Source organism: Hippocampus bargibanti, linkage group LG13 (assembly GCF_051943395.1).
Source record: "Hippocampus bargibanti isolate YZ-2025 linkage group LG13, ASM5194339v1, whole genome shotgun sequence".
In the NCBI taxonomy this organism is placed as follows: domain Eukaryota; kingdom Metazoa; phylum Chordata; class Actinopteri; order Syngnathiformes; family Syngnathidae; genus Hippocampus; species Hippocampus bargibanti.
The window spans coordinates 11,545,794-11,556,946 of record NC_142746.1 but is presented as its reverse complement, the minus strand read 5'-3'; the positions used below and the strand labels follow the sequence as shown (position 1 = coordinate 11,556,946).

Sequence of the window (11,153 nt, the reverse complement as noted above, 5' to 3'; positions counted from 1 at the left end):
GCAAGTCTTTTTTAAACACAAATTAAACATGGTTTAAACGGTGGTCAAAGCATAAATTAGCTCCTCTGAGAGTAGCAGAAGCAAAAGCACCCCCACATGTTATGAAAAATAAACGTAAATGAGGCTCATGGAGCTAATGGCCAACATTGTTTCATGTTTGACACCTAATCTATGAAAACTAGTGAAACTGGTACATGCATCATATTTTTTCTTATCTACTTTGATGGTATTTAAAATTGTATGACTCATTTCCGTCGTCTCTCATAGCGTCAGCTGTGATCTTCCGGTAAGGCAGTGATTTAGTCGAACAATAAATGGACGCCAAAACCCAAAGCCCTCAACACTTCTCCCGGTGCAATGCCGGACCAGGTTAACATACATATACAGTACAAGTCGCTAACACATCATTGTTTGAATGTTGTCACCATGACGACATAAACGGGAGGTGATCAGCATTCATGATCAGGCATTCAAGCAATATTGCAAGCAATATCAACAGTTCGGTAATGGACGTTTTGGTCAATCTAAATGACACGCAGGTGCTCATGCCAGATTATAATGTGAAGAGAGCTGTGGCGCCAAGGTATATGGCCCATTTGGCAATATATGCCAATAAGTGTGACAGGGAGTGACATAAAAATCGGGAAAATGGGACAAGTCAAATGGATTCAAATGAGGCCCATGATGGGAAGGCCAAATTCTTTAGTGCTTGTGAAAAGGGGGGAAAAAGACGAGAAAATCATTGATCTGCTTTGCTTCTCATTCCATGCAGCTCTTAATGGCTAGTGCGAGCCACCTTTGTTGTGCGAGTGTCTGTGTTTATTGGGATATTTTTTAAGGTGATGCCTATTTGATTGGAGAAAAAACTAAATTACCGTATTTTCCGGTTTATAAGGTGCACCCAAGAGCCTTCATTTTATTGAAAAGATGAAAACAAATGCGCTTTTGTATTGTAATGAAAGAAATACACTATATATATATATATATATATATATATATATATATATATATATATAGTAAAGTCTCGTTATATTGATATCGGTTATATCGATAGTACTGCTTATTACGATACTATTTCTATGAACGCAAGGAGAAAATTACATGCCGCAGGATCGGATATATCGATAGTCCGGTTATATCGATAATTTTTCCGACTCCCGAGAATATCTATATAACGAGATTTTACTGTGTGTATATATATATATATATATATATATATATATATATATATATATATATATATATATATATATATATATATATATATATATATATATATATATATATATATGGGCGGCCCGGTAGTCGAGTGGTTAGCACACCGGCTTCACAGTGCAGAGGTCACCGGTTCGCGTCCCGGTCGAGCCTCCCTGTGTGGAGTTTGCATGTTCTCCCCGAACCCGCATGGGTTTTCTCCGGGTCCTCCGGTTTCCTCCCACACTCCAAAAACATGCATGGCAGGCAGATTGACCACTCCAAATTGTCCCTATATATATATATATATATATATATATATATATATATATATATATATATATATATATATATATATATATATATATATATATATATATATATATATATATATATAATATTGACTGGAGTCCGGAACGTTCGACGCTATACGCAAAGTGTAGAGACAACTCGGCGCTTAAGAAGATATGGTCACCGCAAGCACAGGAAATCTCACACATACACAGGACAGGGCAAGTTGACAAATTCTCAGTTGCTCATTCAACCTGTTAAAAGGCACATTGATCAAATCGCTCCAACACGACTACAAGGCTAGGCTGCAGTCAAGCTCATTATTCATGAGCATCCAATGATTTACTGTCAAGTAGGCTGCAGGAAATGCGAGTGTGAGGATGCAAACAGTCATTCAGGTGGAGGGCAACCCTCCAGTAATCATCTAATCACCTGGTCGCTAGACTTTACCAGACCACAACCTAATGATGTGAGGAGGAGAAGCGCTTGATGGTTGCACATCTTGAGCAGCTTTCTAAGGGCCACACGTCAACACACTACAAATGGGAGTGGGCCTCATGTCGATTTGTTTTTTTATGTGCAAACCAATACACATTACACATGCGAAGTGAATCAATTGAGCGCTGCTAGATTTCCTCTACTAGAAAAAAAGTGGTCCAATATCAACTCTTTTCACATCTTCAAGTTTTTGCTGACAAATGTGTTTTACCACCTTTTTTTTTTTGAGGGGGGGGGGGGATTGTAACGCTCGAATTAAGTGCAAGGAGAGAGGTGGAGGGAATGAAAACAACAACTCCTCGTTAATGTAAAATATGCTCTCCCTGGGTAAAATCACCACGCAGTTGACACAACAAAAAATACATGAAGTCAATGAGAAGAATGAATAAACAACAAAGTTTAAACAATGTTGAGCCAAATGTGGGGAAAGTTGAAAAACTTTTCATTGTTGTCAGCTTTTTTTGAGACGGAATTATTGCGTTTTGAGTTACAGCTGATTTCATTTCATGTCAACGTGATTCATGCGCACACACAAATAGGATTTGGCCTCAATCATTTTGAATTATGGAAGGAACGAACAGACAAGAGGAGAGAGTTTTACGGTCAAGTGAGTTTTGGCTTCCTGTTAGTACTCCAATGTGAAACAATTAAGTTAACAATTCAGGACATTCACACTGAATTAGATTGATCGCCTCCTCTTTTTTTTGGTCTCAATCTGCATATTTCAAAAGGTGCATGTTGTGACATGACTCGACATTTTTGGAAGGTCATTCATACGGTATGTCTGTGTTCAAAGGAAAACAATTGCTGTGTATCAAGGTCAAATGCAATTATTGAACAGAATAAAGACAACAAAAACAGAAGTGGGCAATTTACTGTACATCCATTTGCGTCTTTGGTCAGTAGACAGGATACCCCCTGAACCGGTTGCCAGTAAATCACAGGGCATACATTGACAAACAGGCACCCACGCTCACTGTCAATCTTGTTCGATGGTTTTGGCAAACGAGTTGATTGCCAACCGGTGTTGCTTCCTGATGATTGATTGGAGGGAAACTGTCACTTTCTGAGATCAGTGTGGTTCTGTCTATGGTTAACAGGAAGTTCAGGGAAAAAAAGAATGATCTTTGTTGCATTTGTTGATGCTAAATTAAGGACTTAGTGTCTTTTCTATCCACAATCCACAACAATCATTAAATTCGATTTTATTTGTATTATTTTTTTAGCAACTTGTGAAGAGTCAATTGAGTTAGTGTTACCTTAAAGGACAATCAACACCATTTTTTTTTTGTTTTTCTAACTGACAGCAGAAAAAACGTTTTATAGCATCTAACATACCCAAAACATGCAGGCTGATATTTTTAGTTAAATGCATAACACCAATAAAAATGACTTAAAGTGTCCCAAAACTACTTCAAAATGACCTCAGAAATTTTCTGTTTCTGAAGGTCGAGCCCCCTTGTTCGTGATGTCATGTCAAGACGTCTTGCCTTGCTCGAGAATCAAAACAATGGCTTCAGATTCGGAGAAGATGCTTTCTTGTTACTCATCCAGTTATGAATATGATTCAAATAGTTCTGAAGAGGAAAGCATAAAGTTTGCAATCGATTAAAGAAGTCCTTCCATGTCATTTTGAGGCGTCTGGACTGCAATGTAGCATCCCAGAAAATGCACAAGATAGCGCCCAAGCTCCGTTGGAAATGGGCTGATTTGTCTGCTGGGAATTTGTGTCAGCTAGTATCAAATAGTAGTCTTGGTGCAACACACAACAATTGACCGTTGCGTTTGTTATGTGTTTTCCTTCTAAATTCACCATCAACACGAAATTTTCAGACCAAACAAAGTACCCAAAATGCATTGTGTGTCGCTTTCTCAGTCAGTGACGATACCTACTGTGACGTCACGGTAGGTATCGTCACCAACTCAAAAATAAGACTTCCTGAATATTCAGCGCGAGTCTTAAAACTTAAAATATAGCTATATGCGGTGGAATCTTTGTAAAATATGCTCAGTAGAAGTCATTTGAAGTGATTTTACAAATTATGGACACAACTTGTCCAGAGGCGTCAGTTGTCCTTTAAGTCTAACTCATTGTTTTTGACTCTATATTATTTATTGGATTGGATTGGATTGGATTGGATTTGCCTTTATTAGTCTCGCAGTGGAGAAATTTACATTTCACAGCAGCAAAGTTATGAAAGAAATATTTATATTATATTTTATTTATATTTTTGTGATTGATATTTTTTACACATTATGAATTTCCGTCAGATTCAATGAAATAAATTATATTTTTGTTATGGGTATATTATTTAAGCATGTCAGATAATAGAACCATTTGACATAATTTATTGTTTTTCTTATGAGTTAGTCATTGAAATCCATGTGAATTTCACAGTTTTTAACTACTGTATTTTCCTGTTTATACAGCGCATTCAAAAGGCCTCATTTTCTTCAAAAGGTGACCCTGCGCCTTATACGCCGGTGCGCCTTTTGTGTAAAGTAATATCGAGCCACAACAGGTCTCGCAACTCCTGTCAGCAGCCACTGACTATATTTCCCCCTGAAAAAGTAGTGCAAATGTAGCCCCATATAATGTGGTATGCCTTATATTTGGAACACTTTTGTAAATTGATATATGTTTGTAAAACTTTTTTCATTCATTGAAGGGGTGTATCTTATAGTTAGGTGTGCCTTATATATGGAACAAGTTTGAAAATACACCATTCCTTGGGGGTGCGCCTTATGCTACAGTGCGCCTTATACACTGTACCATATGTACATTTTGCATAGAGCATGATCGTGTCCTTTAGCTATGTTATAGCATATTTTGCAACTCATTGCATAAAATGTTTCACAAATTGCCTTGTTCATGAAATGGACACATAGTCATATGAATTATTGCTGTGTGGAAAAATTCTGAAGTTCATTGCAATTAAGTCCTGTTGTCATGTTTACAGAAATGCATATGATGTACTTCACTTAAATTGACCTCAGCAGCCATGTATCTTAATGAATGAATAATAAATAGACAAGTGGCAGTGAATATCACTCCCATGAAGAATATTCAGAGCGGCGCAGAAAGTAAGTTATGCACATGGAGAAGAGAACAAATGTGTACAAGGAAGAGCAGTCTTCCAAAAAAAGCAGCAAATAACGGCACAACACAATCGAAAGGGTAACCAATAACAAAAAGTCACAAAGTCTGGAATGGCGACGTCTTTATGGAAAACCATGTGAAGAGAAAACACGCCACTAAATGGCACCAATACAATATCATTTGCCAAAGTGACGATTCAAAAAACATGATCACAATCTCTGGTTCTATTAAGAATATGAATAATGATGAATGAATAGTGCAGGCCGGGTAAAAGTGTTAAATCCAAGTAGTCCATGTAACTCTGATATGGCCTCATTTCACAATGCCGTGTACATTTAAGTGTTTAAAAGGGCACATTAAAATCAATACTATTTATTTAGTCTAAAGAAAGAATACCGATACTTTGACTATGAAATCAAGTCAACTGGACTGCCAAAAGCTCTTTGGACCACACATAATCTTTTTTTTTTTTCTTTTTTTTTCATAAACATGATTGAATAGTGTGTATAGTGCCACTTAGCAGTTTTTTTGACGACGATACTAGTGCAGCGTGTTCTACCGGAAACAAATTCCTTGTGTGTCCTACATACTTGGCAATAAAGATGATGATTCTGATTCTGATTCTGATCATTAAGGTGAAATGAAAGATCAAGACCTTTGTGTTAACTTTACACATCAGGCAGGATTCAGTTTTATGTCACACAAATAACTCTTTGTTCATTCATTCATCGGGCCCAGATTTCACAGAAGAAAGTAAACAATGCTTTTAACCAAGACAAGACCAGACATTCAACCTACTGTATATTTTAGCAGTTTGCCATGAGATTTTCAATGTGCTCCATGGCACAGAAAATGCTCCAGCAAATTCATGAACCGCAAAGAGATATAAGATGCACAACTGCGCATTGTAGAAAAATATTGTCATGCTTTGTGTGCCAGAACCTAAACATCTCATGACCTGTTTGTTCGTCATATTTACAAACATTGCTGTAAACAGGATTTGCCGGTTTTTTTCAGAGCACATAACGTCCAGGAATTTTAGCAAGAAATATGCCAAACGTTTCGTGTGATTTGCTACTCACTAGTTTGTTTTACCATTTTTTGTTCTCTCTCAAATCTGTTCAGCCTTTGTCCCCTTTGATAGTAAATAAAAGCCATGACATGTAATTGCGCAGTCCAGATTTGAATGGCCATGTTTATCTCAGATGAATGCATTCAATTTCTTCTGTGACAGGCAAAGACGAGGTCCTTAAATCGAGTTCATCCGCAGTCCTAGTGGGGGCGTAAATTGACCTCCAACGAACCAACACAATCTTCTTCAGATAGGTGACCGTGTTGTTTTTGACACTGACAAAGCAGATGGTATTGATCATGCTGTTGCTCATTGCAAGGCATTCGATGATGTAAAAGACCACCAGTGAGTTCTTCTCACGGGAGATTAGCGTCGGGTGGAAGTCCCGCAAGATTGTGAAACCGTAGTACGGAGCCCAGCAGAGGATGTACGCCATTAAGATCCCAATGAGGACCATCACAGTTTTGCGGCGACAACGGAGTTGCTTTCTTATCTGCTCCGTCTGGAAACCAGGGACATTCTTGAACCAGAGCTCACGGGAAATTTGAGTATAACACATCGCCATGATAACCACAGGTCCGACAAACTCAACGGCAAATACAAGCAAAAAGTAGGAGCGGTAGTAAGCCTGCTGATCCACGGGCCATATTTGAGCGCAGAAAACTTTATGAGTGTCCGTCGCGATGCCTCCGTGTGGGTACCTGGTTTCCGAAGCAAAGTAAGCCGAGGGAATTGAAATGAGAATGGGAATAATCCAGACTCCGGTTATCAGGCAGTAGGAGGTTTCAGAGTTCATTCGCGGCTTCAGAGGATGAACGATGGCCATGTACCTGAGAACATAGACAACATCAATAAATTGATGAGGCAGTCGCTAGAAAGTAGATCAATGGATGGATGGATGGATGGATGGATGGATGGATGGATGGATGGATGGATGGATTGTTGACGTGCAACAGAGGCAATGGACAGTTCTTCTTTTTGTTGTTGTTCAGGAATTGTCATGTAGTCATTTGATTAGTTTTGATTTCTATCATTTGTTGATTTGTTCGAGTAAAAACATCAAGCAAATTATCTTTTTGATCAATCTCTTTCGATCACGTATCCAGTTCTGGCCGATGGCCTCTCCATGGGCTATCTGATTTTATGGAAAAGTCAGTGTACCCCTTGGATTGGTTGCTAGTCAATAGAGAACATCATCTTACTTTATTTATTTCTTTATTGTGTCGTAATCGACAGACAATGACTCTGTCCAATGGACACTGGGGAGCTGCGTAATAGTCACTTGTGGGAACTATTTCTGAAATTGGTCCTACAAAGACTTGAAATGGGGGCCATTCCTCGTACACTGGTAATAAAGCAGTAATTTCAATGTAATTTGAAGGAGCTGACTGTGACTAAAATGATACAAACACCTCCTGCAATACAGACATACTAAATGGCACTGTTTGCGTCATGGATTTGCTCTCCCCAGTTACCCAGCACGCACCTTTAAATCAGCGCAGCTGGATTGCCCTCCGTCCTCAACGTATGACGGCTGTTTGTACAAACATGACATCAATATAATCTTTTGTGCAATAGACCACAGAGAATGTGGTTCTCCGATTCGACCGCTCAAGTGAATGAGACATTCATTCATTCATTCATTCATTTTCCAATCGACTTATCTAAATAATGGTGACGGGGCGTGCTGGGGCCCATTCCAGTTGTCACCCTGGACATCCTGAACCTGTTTCCTCTCAATTACAGGGTACACATAGCATACCTGTCAACCTTGGATAATAGCTGCCCTTACAAATGATTACAATACAAATATGGCATACATTATTTGAAATTGTAAAAAAAAAGCGAACACAAGCGGAAATGCAAACAGCTTAACGTGCATGTGCACGTTATGCTTTTATCAATCCGACCGTACGCAGCGATAAAAAAAACATATACGATTGAGAATTACTTTTACTAGTTTGCATTGACAATAGCAGCGATCGGCATTGTTGTTGACTACCAGCAGTTGAGACGAACTGGATTTGAGCCACAATGGTCTTTGCAAGATCGTTCACATTTGAATTTTATTATTTGAAATGATGAAAACATAAAAAAACACAGGGAAAACATGTAAGTTTACAGGTATGACATACACGAACAATCATCCACGCTCACACTCACACCTAGTGTCCATTCAGAGTGTTCCATTTACCTGCCACGCATGTTTTGGGAATGTGGAAGAAAACCCGGAGTACCCGGAGAAAACCCACACCGGCACGGGGAGAACATGCAAACTCTACTTCAGGAATGCCGGAGCCGGGATCGAACTCATCACCTCTGCATTGGGAGGTTGCCGCGCTAAACATTGGTGTACCAAGCCGCCCATCATATTTTTAAGTGAATTAAAAAAAATAAAAAAACAAGTGGAATTATCTTTCCTGAAACCACAATTTTACATAACAGCTGTTATTATGCATCAGCACCCTTTGCAAAGCAACAAGACTGATTATGCACGCCCACTTCTATTTTACTGTATAAACTATTTTCAATGTCCATTATTTAAAAAAAAAAAAGTATTGTGGCCGTGTGCCTAATGACAATACAAAAGTGCTTTTTAACTCAATTTTGAGTGCTCAACATAAATCCTTGATTTTTTGGAAGATACTGATACTGATACAATGCAGCGAGAACAGTGATATTGGAGACAATGAGCCCAATATATCACCTAAAATGTCCTCACTTTTTACATGCATTATGTAAATGGCATTAACTACCAATCTCTTACGGAATTTGACAAACAGAAAATACCCCCCGTTATTTGTTTAGAACAACCATTTTGAAGGCAAAATTAATTCCTGATTTCATGATGGAAACTGTTGCAGTCTACTGTATGTATGAACTGCAATGATGAGATCAAATCACCACTGAGAACAAGTGATTTCAGTTTATTGGTAGGAAGGTCAGCTATTGCTGTCACATTATTAATTGGTTGTACGATGTGTTTATTGTGTAAGACAATGAGTGAAAGTTGTGTAGATGTTGTAATTAATGATGGGAAAATAAAGCGTCTACCTGCTTTGTGAACCATTTTTTAAAATCCTTTGGATGGCATTTTGATTGGCTTACAAATGACCTCAAGCCCTTACCTGTCCACTGCAATGGCGAGCAAGGCGTTTGTGGAGACATAGAGCGACACGGTGCGTAGATAGTTGACCGAAGCGCACAGTACCAACCCATGATCCCACGAAAGCTGTTTGACCACATAGTAGTCGACAAGGAATGGACAGCACACCACTGCCACGAGGAAGTCCGAGATGGCCAAGTTGGCGATGAGCAGGTTAGTGAGGTTGCGCAACTTCTTGTAACGCATCAACGTAGCGATGAATATGAAGTTCCCCAAGCCACATACCAGTATAATGCAGGCGAGAACCACGCCAATGATGATGGTGGCGACGTAGAACGGCAGACCCTGTGTAGTGTCAGGGATCTCATCGGGCGGAATGCCGTAGTCCACGTCATAGTTGTCGATATGATCCATTTTATCTGGAAAAGGAGCCGTCAACAGGTGGGTTGTGTTGAACTCTGCCATTTTGTTCTGGAACAGTTCAGAAACAACTTGAACTCTCAGAATTATAGGAGATATGATGAGTCTTGCGGTGATTTCTTGGCTGCTACACTATTTTCATGAAGACTGAACCTTGGAGTGGATGAATCATATTTAGAGAGTCACCACGAGCTGGAAGACAAAGTTGGATACATTATTCAACACCTGGTCAGGATTCATATCACTGGAAAATAAATTACATTGCCCGAGTCCTTCAGCAGGTTATCAAGGGTGGCAGGTGGTGTAGTCCCGATGAATACGGCTGGAAACTTAAAGTTGCAGCGAGAAATGGCCTCCATGCAATTTATTGTAACCTTGTCAATTTTATCACACGGCAGTGTCACTAGACCTAGCACAGCCTGGTTACACTCCATTTTAATTTAAGCTACATCAAAACATTTTTTTTGCATTTGTGGCTATCAGCGTAGAGTGACTCGTAGACTGTAAGGATGATGAGCTTGAGAGAAGGAGGGGAAAATCAAGTAGTCTCATAAGCGTATACAAATGGGACCTCAAAATTAAATCGGGACCTTTTAATTAAGTTCATTTAAGAGGAGTACACACAAACTGATAAATGGGCAAAATTTAAACATTGTATTTTATGTTTTCTTAACAAGGTTACAATCGTTTGGGAGTTTTCATGAAATTAGCTTTTATTTCATTTCGAATTGTTTTAACATTCATTTTTAACTTCTAATTTATTAGTGTTCTGTATGAAGTATACGTGAATGGGTGCAACAATTTAAATAAATTCGTTAGTCCTGTAAATGTGCTGTTACTACGCCATACGATTCGATACATATCTTGATATACTGTATTTAGGGAACGATATGATTTTGTTTGAATTGATTCACTCGACTCTTCAGTTAAAAAAAAAGAGTTCAAAACGTTTTTCCGTCTCATTTATATAATTTACAATAATATTGGCCTTTTATACAAAATAAACGTCAAGTATTAGGTAGGACACCGTCCGTGCATTCTGATCCGCCTTATCCTCACAGCTGCAGCATATCCAAGCTGTCTCCGGGCAGGAGATGGAGGACACACGGAACCGGTTGCCAGCCAATCACAGGGCACTCATGCAGAGATAAACAACCATCCGCGCTCACATTGACACCTAGGGACAATTTTGAGTGTTCAATCAGCCTGCCATGCATATTTTTCTTTTGAATGTGGTAGGAAACCGGGGTACCCGGAGCAAACCCACGCAGGCCCTGGGAGAGCATGTAAACATCACACACATGATGATTTGGGGTTGTTCATATGAAACCCATTTAATATTTGAGATGTCACCCTCAAGTTGCTTTTAACACTGTTATCGGGTCAAATCTGCTTCGATCACACTTCAGACCAAACAATTCTTTTATAGGACAATCTTAAAAGACATAAGACAGGGGTTTGTCATACTTTTG

The 11,153-nt window shown here is 39.0% G+C and overlaps 1 protein-coding gene across 1 annotated transcript; it reads right to left on the bottom strand.

Annotated features, from left to right (window-relative positions):
• Positions 1-5,157: 5,157 nt before the first annotated feature.
• On the bottom strand, positions 5,158-9,941 carry prokr1b (prokineticin receptor 1b). The gene is made up of 2 exons (XM_089012033.1): positions 9,284-9,941; positions 5,158-6,985 (listed from the first exon to the last, which is right to left on the bottom strand). Exons 1-2 carry the CDS (start codon positions 9,724-9,726, stop codon positions 6,280-6,282), a joined length of 1,149 nt encoding a protein of 382 aa, XP_088868159.1. The 5' UTR covers positions 9,727-9,941; the 3' UTR covers positions 5,158-6,279.
• Positions 9,942-11,153: the final 1,212 nt, after the last annotated feature.

Coding starts and splice junctions, on each gene's coding strand:
- prokr1b (XM_089012033.1), bottom strand. CDS start 9,726: ATGGCAGAGTTCAACACAACCCACCTGTTGACGGCTCCTTTTCCAGAT. Junction 6,986..9,283: donor CTCGCCATTGCAGTGGACAG/GTAAGGGCTTGA, acceptor CTATGTTCTCAG/GTACATGGCCATCGTTCATC.